At 39.9% G+C, this 18,027-nt stretch overlaps 1 protein-coding gene across 1 annotated transcript in view; it reads right to left on the bottom strand.

Moving 5' to 3' along the window:
• Positions 1-18,027, bottom strand: part of si:ch211-130m23.3 (uncharacterized protein LOC558547 homolog) — a 30,440-nt gene that overhangs the window by 5,441 nt on the left and 6,972 nt on the right. The window contains exons 2-4 of the mRNA XM_037259959.1: positions 10,448-10,520; positions 8,348-8,409; positions 8,169-8,253 (exon numbers count right to left, since the gene is read on the bottom strand). Of these exons, the coding sequence (XP_037115854.1) occupies positions 8,169-8,253; positions 8,348-8,409; positions 10,448-10,520 (220 nt within the window). The remainder of the gene's footprint in view (positions 1-8,168; positions 8,254-8,347; positions 8,410-10,447; positions 10,521-18,027) is intronic.

Raw genomic sequence — 18,027 nt, 5'->3', positions numbered from 1 at the left:
AATGTATTGTTAGAGCCCTAGTAGGAAGATAATATAATTTCAAAGAAGAATACAATGACAACTTGCACATTGCATTATATTGTGTGTCACTGTGTTTGCACTTATGGGCAGTAAAGGTTAAAAACATTCATTTGGTAAATCCACTTCATTACGAGAGTGTTACTGAGTTTCTCTCAACCGTCTCCTCAAGTGATCCCTTTCTTTATTGTCCATTAAAAGGTAACTTTTGTCGCACAGCCATAAAAAAGTAAGTCTGAAGTAACTTTTTAGTGTAACATAATCAAGTCCTCCAAATTATTTGCCAAGCTAATTCAGAACAGCCTGAGGGAACCTTAGCTTATTTGCAATCAGTTAATGCGGAGCCAAACTACGAGATGTGCTCGAGACACCAAACACTGGCAGAAATTATTTTTGTACAGATACATGTGTAAAAAAGCACTAAAGCACTAAAGGGTACTAAAGCAATATTTTTTTTAACGTACCTCTAATTGTACGATTTTGTACTTTTTCTCTGACAGTGTACAAAATACGTTGACATTAAAATATGGCCAACCAATTTTTATAGGATTGAGCAACTGTTGTTTCCCAGCTGTGAGAAATGAGCGTGTTAATCCCGTCCTCTTGATTAGAATTGTATTTTGTGGCACAAACAATCTTGTGGACATTTCCAAACAAACTTGGCAGTAGATTGAATCCACTTAAAGTCAAGCTGATCCCGCGCTTCCCCGTGGAGAATGCAAACATTGGTTAGCAGGGAATGAGACACGTTTTAAGCCAGTGCAATTACACAATCGAGCCCTACAGTACAAACTCCATTCACACTACACTAATCCAATCAGTGCTATGTCCCAGTAATACCCAATGAGATAACACACGCTATATGTTTACCACTCGTGTACCTCACTAATATGCATGGCTGACACATTTAGTGTGTGCGTGAGAGAAAATGCGGAATCATTTCCATTCTGCTTTAGTGAGCAACACTATGAGACACTGCGTGAGTGGAATGTCAAATATTCTCATCTCTCTCTCTCTGTCTCCGTTTTGTCTTTTTTTCCCCCTCCTCTCCAAAAAGTGGTCTTGTTTTCCTACCAATCGTTTCATTGTTGTCAAATTCTACTATTGTATTGTTAAATGGGAAACGTTAATGTGTACATATGCACAATTTTATCAGTGTTTGTAGCTGTAAGTTATATGAAGCTCAAGTGTTGTTCCTGTTACAAAAAAACATTTTAATCAGCTCAATTGATTAGGAAACCAAATAAAATGACATAAGAATAATGGCAGTTATTTGCTGGCTGAGCCTCATCCACATTCAAGAGCCGCATTAACATCAGCTCATTGAGAGGCAGGCGCATCTAGCAATTTGCCTTGTCCATCAAGAGAAGTCGGGGAGAAGTGGAAACTACATTTGTTGAAATAAATTGTCAGGCACTTTTGATTTGATTGGAAGTTGGTGGAAAGTTCAAAGAGCGTTGTGTTTACTGCGCTGTAACATGTTTGGAGTTTGCTGATAGTTTGTGCTTTCATTTGAATTATTAAAGCCTATCAACATCTAAAGTCAGCAGAAAATGAATGTGGATTTGATGTTGCACCCTTTCCAGCATTACGACACAAAGTCGCAAGTGAGTGCATCGTCTTGGGCAGCACCTCAATCAAAGCGACACCCATGACGGTGCAGTGTTTGGTAGAAAACCATACAAACACTTTCAACAAAACATTGCTTGTGGAAGGTTGAGTGTGAAGGTTGCAAGAGAAAAGATCTCCAAACAACACACCACACAGGAAGGAACTCCATCCCTCCTCCCTCTTTACCGCTCCCACCATCCTCTAAAATGCCATTAGTCCACTTCCTGAGCATGAGAGGGAGTAGGATGGAAAGAGGAGATGTTACAAGTTTGACACACCAACAAACACATGCACAAACACACACTCAAAGGAGAACGATGATGAATGCATTGTAGATTAATTGTATAAATTCCCCAATCTCCTGTGGTGATGAGAAATATTTCACCATGCTCCCAAATCCACAGTAAACTCCCTTTTTAGAATTAAACTGCCCTCTGGCAGTCAAACATCTTTTTTGTAAGCAACACAAGTCAGACGCTACAGGCAATAACAACAATAACCCACACAAGAAAAACATTCAATTTTAGTTTTACTTTTGGGGTGCATTTTAGTTCTTGAGCTATTATATACAACATGGCAAAATAAATGAATGAATGAATTAATATAATAAATATAATATGGAAAATAAAAGTGACAATGCCTAGCCTCACGTGGCCAGAATGTGTCAACAGTTGTGAATGAGGACAGCTTCGGCACGATTGACTGACCCACTCGTTCTTCAGACCCGAATCTAATCGGACAACTGTGAATTATGTCACATCCACCGACAAACACATTTCCAATGATTATGAGTTGCATTGAGGAAACTCACAGTCTGCAATCTATTTTTACACTTGTGAGTGAGTGAATGGGATTCTGAATCCAGTTCCCGGTGGTTTAATTCTTTTTGTTTCCATTGATCGTTCATATCTTTATTTTATTCTCACTGAAATACTCTGTTACAGTGGGGTGTTCCAATTATTCTAGTGAGCAATGTATAACTATTAAATACAGTGCTTGCTTATGTAGTTATCATTTGCAAAAAAAACAAAAAATTCAATAGTAATACTACCATTTAGCTCTTGGGCTGGTTGTCATTTGTCTGTTTATTGTTCAATGGAATAATGAAATATTTCAGCATTCATCTTTAAAGTTTTGTTCAACATAGCAGTGCCAAAAAAAATGATCAAACAAGAAACATTTAGTAGACATTTGGTAGCCTGAATTCATAGTGAATAGAAAGTTAGAAAGAAAAACAGACGGGATAAGATTTCAATTGATTTCAGTCACAAAATATATCCTGGCCTGGCAATTGTGTCTCTTCAGTTCTCCCATTTTCTCCCTTTTTATCACCTTGAGGTGAAAATGATCCCCTTGTGCTGCCATTATAGCTGATTATCAACCTATAATGGCAATGCAATGCTAATCTACACGGGTTCACGAGGCGATTACAGGTAGGACGCTATCAGCTACTCAGCCGGCCGGGGTGGGGGTATAGCACTTGTTTATCACTGATGTCATTATCGACCCTTGTAAACATCTCTGGCCAGTGACGGCCCATTGTGAGATGTGAGGTGGTGCTGCAGGCTGATGCGCTGTCAGATACACGCAACGGGCTGAAAATGATAGCCAGTGTGGTGCTGGAGAGTCACACTTCAGCACAAGTCTCTATCTCACTTGGTTTCACCACGCTACGGGGGAGATAAGAGGGAGAGGCGCAACAGAGCGGAGAGGAGGAAGATTACAGACACACTTTGGGATGAAGAGAATGCTGTGTCATGCTGTGTTATACACTGTCATGAAAATAAATTGTAGTCATAACAGTACGATTGTGTCGTGATAATTGTTGCTGTCAACCTCTAACCCTAATCCTAACCTTGATTTAACCCTAACACTAACCCAAACCTCTACCCTAACTCTAACCGCTAAGTTTGAAAACCTACTTTGAAACAAATAAAAAGTCAAATAAATAAAAGCCTTACTAGTCATGGTCATTTTCAACCTTCTGAGTGCAAATGGGTTTTACCCATTTGATTAAATATATTTCAGTGTCATTTCACATCAAATAAAGTCTTTTGAATTTATGATACAGTCCGCATTCAACGTGATGGTTAACACATTGTTTCTGCTATACAAAGCCCTTTTCAGCAAGACCTTGGTTAGCGCAGATGAGCTGTTCTTTGGAGGCGCTGGTTTCATTTCTGCCTTGGACAGATTTTAGTTCAACTTCTTTTTCATCTAGTTAATAAATGATGTATTTTAATTCACCCCATTACACTTTATTTCATTTATTCATTATTGTGTTTTTACACAATACTGTACAGTATCCTTACATCATTTCGACTGTAAAATGTCCTCCCTCCCATTTCGATAACCAAAATAACACGCACAAATTACACTATTACGTGTATGTTTATAGAATGTGGGATGAAGCTAGCGTAGCCAGAATAAACAAAATCCAGACAGCAAGGCCAGACAAACTGATTTCTTATTGCTCTAACAGACACTTTTGGTAGTTATGTTTTCACTGGATATTTTAATCTTTGATTTTTGGTTGACAACTCTTTGTGCCTAACTGTCTTGTCATTGGTACAGCTTTTTGTTTCCCTTCAGTTCCAGTAAGCTCTCTCCTCCAGTGTATGGCGTGCCCACGTGTCAGTTGAGGGGGAGCACGGCGTCAGCAAGCAGCCAAAAACACAGCCATCCCCAACATGTTCAAACACGCATGCGATATGACTCAGTGTAAAACCGGGCCCCTCGGTGACTAGCAGACTAGTTAAGACTCAAGGCAACAGGAAGGAGAAATGCAAGTGGTCATAAAAGAAGGGAAGGCTACCAGTAAAAAAAGAAGTTGGAAAAAAGAAATGGTGAAAACCATTTCCACCTCAGCTCCAACTACGGAGTTTTTCATGTTATTTTTTGCCCCATCGCTCCCTCCTCACTCATTGCCATGGCGATGATGCTACAGTGAGTCACCTGCACATCTCCCTCCTCCTCTTTCTCAACAGTGCCAAGGAACACTGGAGGATGGAGAGAAGAGGAGAGACGGCTCTGTTTCCTTGGAAACAGACTGGGGGTCTCCGACCCCCCCCCCCTTTTGCTTCACAACTGCTTGGAAGCAGTTTGCTCGCAACAATACTTTGAGACATCAGGTTCTCTAATTCTCACAACACAACAAACACAATCAGGTCAATGTTCAGGGTCTATATTTTCTGTTATGCTCCCAAACAGGATCTTGATCATTACAATAGTGACGGAAAAGAAAGAAAGAAAAATCAATATACAATACAATGTATACAATGTGTCTAGTTTGACAACTGCACAAACATTGAGACCTTAAAAGCTCTGAATTGGATTAAAGACTGCAATATTTTCGGGATCATCTAATTCCTTTGCAAAGTGTCTGCTATGGTTTATTGGTAATACAAAAGAATTTATCTTCAAATTGTTTATCTACTGACTGACTAGCTTGTGCGTTCTAAGAAGTCAATGTTATGGGAAACCATCTAATATGTTTTGACATTTCCAAAGAAGCGGTGGCAATTTCAGACACACAAAACAGCAACACAATTGTAAGTCTGACCATCTTTCAAAGTCAAAAGTCAAAGTCAAAGTCAGCTTTATTGTCAATCCCTTCATACGTCAAGACACACAAAGAAACCGAAATTCCGTTTCCTCCATCCCACGGTGACGAGACATACAAGTAGGCGACACAAAACAAAAACAAGTAGGCACAAACCATAAATAATAAATAATAAATAAAATAAAATGAGCGATGAATAAAAACAGACCAATAACCCATTGAATATGAGGGGCAAAACCGAGCCAGTGAGCATACAGCAAGAACAGGACGCTACGCTGAAAGGGGGAGCGAGTTCAGGATCCTAACAGCCTGGAGTACGAAGCTGTTGGAAAGTCTGGTCTGCTGTCTTGGTGGAAAGCATTAATATTTTAAAACAACTGAATTTGATATGCTCTTTTTTTTTTTCAATGGAATCCTGCTGTGAAAGTGATTTTTTTTTTTTTTTTTAGGTAAATTCTGGAATAATGTTACCAATTTAACGGGAACAGTTTATTCAAAATTGTGCCAAAATATTTTGGTTTAGATTACAAAAAGCATCTTTGCCACATATAAGAGAATATACACAATGTATAACCTAGCCAACCTGTTATTTAGTTTGAATGCACATCCAGAAAATACATATATATAAGGCTGGGCAGTGTGAGCCATTGCTTTCTCATCAAAGTGGGATGCTCTCTGCCTCGTGAGCTCCTCTGGTCGTTTCTAACTGCCGCGTGTCTGCCATCTCCCACACTGATGTTGTATAATGATAACAAGCAGACCACTACTGCCTATTTACCACCTCAATGTATTTCTATACTGCTTATCCTAAACGAGGTTGCAGGTGAACTATACCGTACGTCAGCTGACTTTACGTCAACAATTTTGAAAATTCAGAAGAGAAATTAACAGTTCATTCAGCAATTTAATTTTTAAGGGCTAACTTGTCAATTCTCAATTTGTCAAACCCAAGGACCGGGGGCTCGATCTGGCCCCCACATTATTTTATGTGGCCCGTTAAAGCAATTATGTACTTCAGGTTTCTTGTTCAACTTTGTACCAAAATTATAAATTGTCTTCACATTTAGAAATGTTAATATTGTTTTGAGCGCCCCTTTTTTTTTACCATTGCGCAACAGCCAAACTTCTTATCATCCTTGAGTTCCAGTTTCAAAATTAGTTATTCACAAGTTTGTTGCGCATAAAATGAAGTAATTAACATTCATATGGTTTCAGAGGAATGGAAAAAATGCTCGTCCATCTGCAAATTCTAATTTATTATCTTCCTCAAAGACATACTCTTTTCTTTTTAAACATGTCCTTTTTCTTGGGTATATGTTTTCAACCAACAGCACACATCCGTTATGAAGGACGTTCTTATCAGGGGGTGCACGGCGCAACCAGTACGAGTGTCACACTCTGATAATCTCCTCGATTCAGGAGTTGGGTATCACTCTCATTTTTCCATTCCAGCAGAACCTGCTAACTTGCTTCACGTTTACATTACAAACTAGCTCTACGACAACATTTGTAAATGCCAACTCTGAGACTGACCTCTTCGATAAGGCCACATGTGGATACAGCATTGAAAAAGAACTTGTTTTTATGACATCATGGCCTCTCGCAAATGGAATCCATTCATTTACTTTTGAGAATACAATTTACAAAGCACTTAACAGAACTGCAAACGGCAAATCTGATGCCTGAGAAGCCATCGCTGAAGTTAAAAATCAATAACATTGCATCTCATTTCACTCACTTTCACTGTTCTGTCTTACCCTGGAAGTAAAGCCATCACGGGTGTACAACGTATTCTATAACACTTAATGATGTCATTTCCAAACACTGATATTCTTATTCAAAATGCTGACAAAAATGAGCCCTAGGAAAGAAGAAAAAGATAACACGGATAAACTCCAAAAACATTCACAGCGATATTAATTAGAACTTCAATCACAAATTAGCTGCAGGTAATTACATTGGCAAGGTCTGATTCAAATCAGTGTCAAAGTAAAGAAACGACAGAAAAGAAGACATCAAAACAATGTGGCCACAATAGCGATTACAGTATCTGAGTCGGACCTCTCATCGGATCCCAGCGGCAGTGTTGATTGAAAGTGACCGCAGTCCAATTGTACCTTTCTAGTTACGTGCTTGAAGAAAATGGAAAAACGAAGTTGTTGACAAAGACGATACATGATTATAGTGTGTGAGCCATTTTTCGTGACTGCATCTTTCTTTTCATTGTGAGTTTTGGTGAATCATATTTCTGTGTTCATGCTCATCATCGCTCTCATTCTATCCATCTTTTCACCATTCTATCTTCTTTCCTGTTCCTGAGAAGGGAGGTTACGCTGCCCTCCAGCTTCCATCCCTGCAGCCACAGGATGACATTATCACATAGCCGCCTCGTCCTTGGAATGACTATTCATCACGCCGATCATCAGCAAGCATCACCTGCCTGCGCGCACACAAGCAGCCGAGCAGGCGCACACACATAATCGCGCAAGTTGAGAGCCTGCTGCAGCTCTGCAGGATGGCAAGAGTAAAAGAAGGAGGGATAAGGCAGAGTAGGAAGGAGATGCGGAGAACAGGAAGATCCCGCTGGGGTAGGCAGAAAGTCCTGACCTGTGCACTTGCTACTATACATCTCAATAAAGCCCAGTTTGGACAAATGTGATGAGTCAGACTGGAAAATAGTCAAAACGAACAGGGCACTGAATACCATCGATGCATTTGTCCTCCTAAAACTTCCTTTGAGCAAAAAGCACACGTAGAGTGTGTGCGCTCTCTTTGACATTGGTTCTGGAATCTGAAATTCACTTCCTCGCTTTTATTCCAGATGCTGGATGACAAACATTGCAGCAAGTGGAATGGCCATAATAAGTTGAGCTTTTCCCGCCAATTTGTGCAAGGTTAAGCCACGATCAACGTTCCCGCCCCCCAAATAACTTTGCATCATGTGTAGTAAATAAACAACGAGAGACTGTTAACTCACGTAGTCGTGGAAGGCCTTGGCCTCACTGGAGTGCTCACAGGTGTCTCTTCTCTCTGGGGCTGCACAGTACAGGTCCCAGAAAACACTGCAACACGCAACACAGTCGAACATCCATCAGATGACAACAATAGTTCATACAATTGAATTGTTTATATTTGAATTAATAGACAATAACTTACCACCACCAAGAGTGGAGAAACCCTGGAGGTTCTCCTAACGTGATGTTCTTCTCCCATCGGATCTAGACAAAGCGGGAAGTAGAACAAGTTGCTTTAGTTAACATGGGGGGGGGGGGGGGGGGTCCACCAGACATATTGTTACATTACATTATTTTATGAAAGAGACAGAGAGAGACGGGGTGGATGGGGGGGGGGGGGGGGGGGGATAGGTCAGTCTGTCTGCGATCTCTGTCTAGTCACAACTACCCGAGGGTGTGTTGGGATAAGATGAGGTAATAGACATGTAGCAGCCTGAGAAGCACATTTAAACAGCCTAAACACACATCCTATTATTCATAGATCCCTCTTTAGTCTCTTTGTCTTCTTTTCTATTTGGAGCGCTTCATAGTGAAAAACATTTCCAAGAAATGGCTGCTTTTTGAGGTTTTACAATCGTGCGTGTGTGTGCTTAGTGTGTATGCTTTCTAAATTATATTAAGAAGGAGAATAATAATAATTGATTCATAGAATTTATTCCAACAATGATTCAAAGGAACTGTTGTGTTGATGAATGAAATACAATGATATTGCGCATTTTCTCTTAAACTTAACCATCTCTAGTTTTAATCGTCTCTCCATTTAGTTAAAAAAAAAAAAAGCAAATTACTGCCATCCTAGCATTTTTGGTGTAAATACTTTTCATGTTCCCTATTTAAAATAAATACCTGTGTGTCAATCAGGTAGTATTGTCTTTGCCCAATTAAAAAAAAAAAAAAAGGACTTCGAGAACCTACTCCGTGCCTGCTTTTTAAGTGCGGAAAAAGTAACTAACAAATTCGAGAGGGAGGATTTATCGTCGTCTCTTGAAAAGTCCGTGGCCGCGCCAGAAAGGTGCAGAGGGAGTTCAGGCGCACAAATCACTTGGGATATACAGTCCTCTATGCAACGACTCAGTGAAGGTCATTGACTAACACGGCAATGACGTCAACCTGTATACTTGAAGGTGATATATATCCACACACCGTGCATTTAAAGACACAGACACTCTAAAAGTCTGCATCAACATGATCATCATCATCGTCGCCGGTCTATTTCTGAAAAACCTAAATTGTCTTGGTGATTTCGAAATGATCCAAACATTTGATATGGATAAAAGAAGACTGAGTCATCTGTTTTAATGGAAGCAAGAGAGATAACAGGAAAGAGTGGAACACTGCAATTTTAGTTAGAGTGTCCTGACCTCACTTGCAGGTCAGACAAGACTCTTAAAGGAATGCTTTGCTTTGAAGCTTGAGGGGGGGTGAGGAAGGAAGTGTCTCTCGTACTTGCATGTTTCAACAACTCCAGCAAAGACGATTGTTGATTCGCAACATTATTGTGGAATGCGCTGTGACAAATAGTTACTCAAGTGGAAAACAATGGAAGCAAATCATGCATCTGTAAAAAAGCTACTGTAGTAGAAATGTGTTTAGACAAAAAATATATATATTTATATTATACTCACAACAATTAAGATACGTCTCTGACTTTGTCATTGTGCAGTGTAATTAGAAAATTCTAATTATCCATCTACTATTTTTTTGGATGATAAAAATGACGATTACGGTCCTTAAAAATTGTGTTTTGCGTCACCTCATTGGGCTGAGCTCGTGTGCTAGTTGTGTTTACACTTGTTGCACTCTTAGCTAATGTATTCCCACAATTGATGCCGCATGTCCTTTTCATCCTCCATCCTCGTTTTTGCGCATGTGCACACACAAAGTTAGAATGATGAGAATTGGTGCCGGCGGATGATGTAACCGTTTCCATGCTCCGTCTCTTTGTTCTCTTACGGCAAGCCTCCATCCAGTGTCCTCTAAAATGGTAATTTGCTGTTATTTAGGCCGAGCCACCGCAATCTACTGACCTCCTTTCCACCTTATCACCTTTTTACCTCAACTGAATTACAGCAAGGACACACTTGCATCCGTGAAAGAGTAATGGAAGAAGAGATAAGGATGCAAGGAAGCGGGGGGAAGGATGAAAGGTAACCACAAAGGACAAAATGGAACTTTTGAAGAGCTTAGAGAGTGATGTCATAGAAGAGATGCCAGCTCCGAGACGTCATGCTTAATGACTTACCTCTGAGAGGAAAGTCTGTGCTGACTTCTGGGCTCCTACATGCAGCAGGTACTCGTACACATATAATGCTAACCTGCACAAAAAGCACAAGAAGGATAAGTCAATTGGCATGATACTCAGATGGATATATTATATTTATAAATTAGAACATACAAGATTAGAACATACAAGATGCTCCATGATGCAATGTGCATTAGTCCCTTGTGCACGTAATGGTATACTAATAATAATAAACCAATGTAAGAGTCATTCACTGTTCAAAATCAAACTCGCCTTTCTTTGAAACAAATATAAAATACGCAGTAGGGAGAGAATCTACAACAATGAACCTTTCATGTCTGGCAGTTTAATTGAATTCCAAGCTAATCGAAATTTCAATATGCCCATAAAAGTAAAACTATTGCAGGTGGAAGAAAAAAAAAAACAATTGCAGATGCGAATTAATTAATTGTATACATTTGAAATAATTAAATTACCTGATACTGGTAGAATGGAAAACGTTTTTATTGGCTTTTGCAATGTTGGGAAACATCTGTTGGCAGATGATACATCTCTTTTTCTCAACAACAAAATAATGGAAGTAAATGTATTTTAAAAATGGCATTATGGATAGATTGTAAGTTTTGACCGTACACTTATTTTCCAAAAATTCATAGTGACATATCAGCACATGAAACAGTGAGATCGAACATAAAGGGGCAGAGAAGAAAGGTAACGGCAAAGTATTTTTGAAAAACAAAGAAGGGGTGAATTCCATCCCTGCCTCCAAACTTGATTTAAATGCATAGTAACCATACAGACATAAATCAGGCATCAAGCTCCTCTCTCTCTCCGAGTCCTATCTCTTTTTTTATTAAACACACAGCAACATTGGGTAGAGCTGGAAGAGGACTGATAAGCCGAATGCAAAGTAACACTTGAAGGCACCTTGTCGAATTTAATATCGACCAAACGTTAACACCATTGCTGCTAATTTCCTTAAAAGACACCAGAAAAAGGATTGGAAAACACTGGCCTAGCTCGCACTGCTGCCTGGTTGTTAATTTGAAATTTTCCCACTTGATAAAAAGCTCTCAGCTATGTGGAAGTGGACTGACAGACAGTCAAAATACAGAGCCTAGATAAGCTTTAAGGATTAGAGGCGGGGGAACTGTTCAAGGTTAAGAATCCTCCATATTTGACAGAATAAAATGAGAGAATTATGGCTTCTTGCAATTAAACAAACTGTAAATTCAGGCTTTTTTTTGTTGGATACAATCGACACAATCGTATGGCCTAACCCGGTAATCCGTGTTATGACCACTTATCATTAATTACAACTTCAACCAGGGTCAAGGTTTCCAGTTTGCCTTGTCGTCATGAGTATGAGGTGAGTAAGTGGAGGGGGTGAACCAGCCCTAAGATCCCCGCCTGACCTTTCTCTCCTTCATATTGAAGTGTTTGTGTACCCTCTGACTCACATCTAATCAAATTCATATTTGGAACCAACACTTATCCTGGCTGCTGCTGCCGCTGCTGGGTAAAGAAACAGGCAACTATAAAGGGAAATGACTTTTTTTAAATAAAGGTAGCAAGCAGATGCGGTCAATAGTCAAATGATCAATATATAATAATACATAATCTTGCAAAATTCATTTGCAATCTCACATTAAAGATGAAGACCAGCACTGCCTTGTTGATTTTACTTTTGATTGACATTGGTTGAACTTTTTATTTTGAACAAGTAGTACAAAAAAACGAAGGAATGAAAATATTACAATCTAAATATCTAATATTATTAACGGCCGGTCTGAAAAGGAGTAGGAGGAAATTGAAGCTTGGTTTATCTCCAAGTACTAAATTGGGTTAAATCGATTGATTTGTCGATGAGTCAACAATAATATTTATCATAATAAAAATCGCTAATCTTGCCTTTTTGTTCTTTCATCTCCAGATTTTATATTTTTAATCAAGTTCAGGACACGAGCATGAGTCCAACATAGTTCAACTCATATTCTGTTCTATCATGAGAAGCATTTGTCCTCAGGATCCATCCCGTAAATATGAAAGTCTCCCAGGTCCGTTATGTGACACACTGAGAGAGAAGATCAGAAAGACCCTGAAAAAAGAAATCCATATGGGAGCACAAAGATCTAGCCCATGAGATGAATACTTGAGAGTGAGAGCCAAGCATGTTCCAATTCTAAATGTTGTAGCAGCAGCAGCAGCAGCTTACTTAGCATAACACCCTGCTGTGACCTCCTTCTACACTTCACACAAAATTCGACTCAGCTTCAACATTAAGGCTTAACTTGGCTACATTTGTTAAAAGAAAAATGGAACACACATATATGCTTTGGAATATGCACACATATTGTTTTTTTATTTGTGAATTTCCAGAGTTTTACGTCAATCGTAAGAATGAAGCAGTAATTCTACATTGAACTGAGTCGCAGTCAGAAAGTTTAAGCGCCAAGCTTTCAAGCAACTTTAACCCTTGCTGGCCAAAATCCACATATACTGACATAGTAGAATTTTCCATGTCATCAACATTTTTTATGTCTGCCACACAGAAATTTGGAGATTTTCAAAAGTGCCAGCCTCAAACATACAGAGGTCCCGGCATCAAAGACACGCCACCTGTGGATGAGCTGAGTTCCAGCTGCTTTGCACCTGTGCTCTTAAACTCAAAAAGCAAGGGACCCTCACAAAAGAGTTTGCGGTGATCAAGCCAGCGCGCCCGCCGAGGACAACCCGGCGAGTGAGGGCCAAACACTTTCCCTGATTAATCAAGGCTCGCAGCACGGCTTTATGTGCCATTAAGAGCCACGCTAAATGACTCCACTTCATTCATTAAAGTGGAGCATCCTCTGCGGGTCGGAGCGGCTCTCCGGGAAAGCAGACGGACATGAGAGGGCGCCGGGGCACGGCGCAGCAGAAAGCCAGGGCCACTGAGGCAAGATGAGCAATAGACCCATTAAAACGCTGAATAATTCATTTGAAATGCGGTGCTTCAAGAAAACATCAGCGGGGAAAAAAAAAACACACACACAACAACCTTTGCTATCTGTTTTGGTTTTTTTTCCGGCAAAGAGTATCTTCAGAATATTTATGAACAAACAGTCTAGGAATTCTACTACTCTGCAGGCCAAACACTTGATGAGGAAAATCAGGCTGCATTTGATTAATCCCTGCGGCATTATCATTCCACTAAAGTATAATTGAATCTGTGCAGGGGACGACGAGGTGCAAGCGCATTCGCAGAAGCTGCCGCTGTGTTTACTACCCAAGCCGAGCAAATGTGCACAAAATGTATACAAAGTGATGCATACCGACCATTTGGAGTCAATGGAGGTCTGGTGCGAAGGAACGCTCCGTCACAAACCGATAGATAAATCGATACACGTGAGCGGCAATGTGTCGAAAAGTCAGACAAAACAGAAAGATGGAGAAAGGCGAGTGGCGAGAGAGTAAATGATTAATGAAAGGAGAAGGGGAGCGTAGCAAGAGGAGGTCAAAACGGGGCACGAGAGGAGCGATGCGGCTGCCTGGGAGCTAAAACTAAGGAGCACAACATTGTAAACATGCGTACACGTTTAGCAAATGGGAATGTTGATTTCACCTTGATGCAGATAAGAGTGTAACCGAAAGGATGCCGTTAAGGAGGTTACACGGCTGTTGAAAGTCTGCTGGCTTGCTTTGGTCTTTATTTACCTTCAACTCTTGGCTAGATATCAATTATTCAAGCTTACACTTTTGTATGGGTGAACAAATACTGGGGAAAAAATTCTGGTGAAATGATTATTTGATTATAATTGCTACTAGAGTCCTTTTGTGTTTACATCTTGTCTAATGTAATATTTATTAGGGCAGTTTTATTTCTTAGGGGAAAGATCAACTGTCAATATTTTTGGTTTGTTTTCAATCATTTTGAATCTTTTCAAGAATACAGTTTTGGTTATTAAAGAACTTTTAATCGAAATAAAGTTTGTTTCACACTCTCTCCCTTCTCCTCCTTGCTTTATCTAGCAAACCGATGCTTTCGATTCATCTCCAAGTGGCTGAGCGCTGTGCCTATATATCACGGATGCATCCCTAATTGGCATTTTTGCTGATGATCATAAATTGAATCTATATCGTCTCCATTATGCTTCCAAGGAATCCCCCGAGGTCTCTCTAATGGCTTCTGCTAAATGCAGCTCGCTTGTAGTGCGATTCCTATAAAGTGTTTTCTCTCAGACGTTCGTTCCTACAGCAGGTTTGGGATGTAGCTGAGTGTTGGGAGGAGCAGCGAAAAGTTCACTCCAGCTTTGAAGATTAGCGAGACACGTCATAATCCCGCGTGGAAGCAGTCTGAAGGGAAGACATTTGTACTCAAATATACTTTGTTTCATCTACTGGTGTTCCATGTTTTGTCTGCACTGAAATTGTCTTAGGCACAGCTTTGCTGAGCAAATGTTTGTCATAGTCTTTATCCCCATCACTTCCACAGCACTTAGTGACGCTTCTAGAGATTTGGACAGAGTTGTTCCTGTTTGGCTCGATCCAGCTTGTGGTGGTGGAGCTCAACCACAACATCAGACTGGTTGCTGACGCAGGAGAAAATGTTTGTGATCAGCAGTAGACTTGAAAGTAAAGAAGCAGCTCTCTGTGAAACGCCCCACGCTGCAAAAAGAAGAATTCTCAAGTGGAAAGGTCACACATGAGAGTTTAAATCCAAAGAATGAAGTTCATATCCTGAATGGGAGGAATAGTCACCAAGTCATGTGTTGTTTGGCTCACCTTTTGTTTACATTTCATTAAGTTCATATCCCAGGATTTGCCTCTGGCACTAACCTTTGGCACAAGTGAATGTAAAATGAAAATGCGGAAAAATCAAGTTTAAAAGGAAGATCAAAACGGTTTTGGAATGTCGTCATTTTTTTTTTTTTTTCTTTGAAGAAGTAACGTGTGCTTTCCGGTTGTATTTCAAAGCCTGCACACCAAATTTTTGTATGGAGAAAATCTTCGGGATCGTAAGCGCACGTTAATACGTTTGTAACTATTGAATCCATTGTGAGTTCTGACGGTAGCGTCCAACATACAAGCACATGAATAGTCATAAACTCAGCTGTCATGGAGTGATGACCTCAACTGACTTTTCCCCGGCAAGACCAGTGAAAAAAACACCCACAGATAGCAGTATTCATATCAAGCCTTGTCAAGATTAGATAGCACAAGTTTAACCGTTGCTGCAAACCTTGGTGCACAGTGACTACACCCAAAAACAGTCTCCTCCCATCCAGCCAAAACATGACAGAGGGATCTGCATTATTCATTAATTGATTGCTAAGAATTTGCTAATTTGCATGCAATTGTCTCCCAAAAAGAGTGTGGCAAAAATAAAACGCACTGTTCAATTGCAACCAGCAGGGGCACTGTTGATTCAGTTTGTCTTCTAAAGAAGAACACAGAAACGGGACTTGACACCATAGAGATTTTCCTGCCTGTTAAAGAAATTTAAAAAAAAAATCAATTTAATCAGTTAACTGATCAACTCATCTTGATCAAATAAATCTATGCCCACCCTAAAAAAAAAACAGCATAGAGAGCCTTCTGTTCATCACTGTGCTTGTCAATAATCATTCCAAATGGAATTTGTCAATCAATCAAACCAGATTGTATGCTTCAATCATAACTCTGCAAGAACACAAGTATTTCCATTTTGACAAACAGATTAAAGCAAACATTTTGACAGATGAATCAATGAAGATCTTGTCTCCCCTAACACAAGCAGAATGTAAATCAACTTTACTTGTGCCAAATCTGTAATGGCCGCACTACTTGGTAGTTATTCAACAAAACACTATGAATGACAAGATCAATTGCAACAAGTACTTGTAGTAAAGACTCCCATTTATCTTCAACAGAGACCAATAACACACCAGTGAATCTCTGTGACTGCTGAGTAGTGCCGCTTGATTGGTCGGTGGGCTTTAGTGCAATACTGGCAGGAAGCAGAAAATCACTGTGGCAGGAATTAAGACTTGAGCAGACAACACAATGAGGAAAGACACCTCTAAGCAATCACCCTCACACAATGAGGCCCAGCCAAACGCTTGTTCTGTCAGCAGCGGCGAGACTCCACTGTCTCACAGCGCAGACAACAATGCGTACGGTTGAGATAACAGGAAATGCCAGCTTATCGTAGCGCACGAGCAACAGACGCAAATGCTGAGCAGCTAAAGAGACCAACGCAATGATATTTCAAACAAATCATGGCTTCGTGACGTAAACATTTTTTCTGAACTAAGGGAAGAAAAGTACACGAGGAAGGGGATTCAAAAGGGATTGAGTGGAATACAAGCGGAAGTAAATGCATCCTTTCCTTGATTTTAGTTCCATTTCATTGCGTTTGATTTGTTTAGATTGAGCCACCTCTCGTGGGAAATTTGTTTAATTTCACACATGGAAGAATACAAATGAATTTTTGGAGTGATTTCCTTGTTCAACTTTGTCTCCACAATATTCCAGTAAATCTTAAATTCAACACAAGCATGACGTTGGGGAACTTAGTAGACTCTAGTCAGGGATCATGTCGGATGAATGATTGTACTCTTCAAATGTTTGCCCTTTGGAGCTCCAAAAACAACAAGAGCAACCTCCAAAACATGAGAAGAAGTAAGTTTAAAAATCAAAATATAATCGACACCCAAAATGACTGACATTTTTTAACTTGCTCCAACATGCCACATCATGTTTTGATGCCGTAAATTACTTTTTGTATGAACAATCTTTCATTTAAATTCACAAGCAATCTGCACTAGTGTGAGAGTGAATCTGCTTCCGTGGCTGTCGTAAAACTGAAGCACCACACCTCCCCCACCCTAACGGGAAATCTGATGCTATGAGATGCTCTCTTCTCACATTAGCTCCGTTGCCCATCCGTCTGCATGTTGTTCAAATGAAACATGCAGAAAAGAAATACCAACACCATGCTAGGGGGAAATAAAGATGTTTTCAACTCTTTGAGTTGAAATGTCTTTGAGTCTTATTTCTTTTGGACAACATAATGGGGAGATGTCAAAAATAAAACGACGCCAAACTTTACGATTTAAAACGGCTGTTATGGGAGAGTCCATCCTCATCATCTCTTCAAAGGCCACCCTTGAAATGCTCAAATAGCAAATAACCTCAAATACTGCTGATTGGCCTGCTCATTTTTAGACCAGACATTTCCACAAGATGTGCCAGAATCGTCCCATTGTTAGTTAAACATCTGCACTGTTGTTCATTGTACACAGCATGGAAATAATCAAGGCTAAAAGATTTGGGCTTTCTTGATGTGGGCTTACAAATAATATATATAATATGTCTTGGAAAGTGAAGAATTAGGATGAAGGAGGAGACCGATTTTTTTTCCAGGTAGCATTTTGTTACATTTCTACCTGAGTAACAAACTGAACTGGACCTTGAAAATTCAGCAAGGTGATGTTTGGTGCTTTTTCCTCGAATGTCATCAAGGAATTAATCGGGACTGGAGGACAGACACCTCTGTGCAGTCGAGTGAGGATGGTAAAGCTGAAGAACTCTGCAGCTCAACCAAACACATAAAAGGAGAG

Source organism: Syngnathus acus, chromosome 9, assembly GCF_901709675.1.
Source record: "Syngnathus acus chromosome 9, fSynAcu1.2, whole genome shotgun sequence".
In the NCBI taxonomy this organism is placed as follows: domain Eukaryota; kingdom Metazoa; phylum Chordata; class Actinopteri; order Syngnathiformes; family Syngnathidae; genus Syngnathus; species Syngnathus acus.
This window is presented reverse-complemented; position numbering and strand designations above follow the sequence as displayed.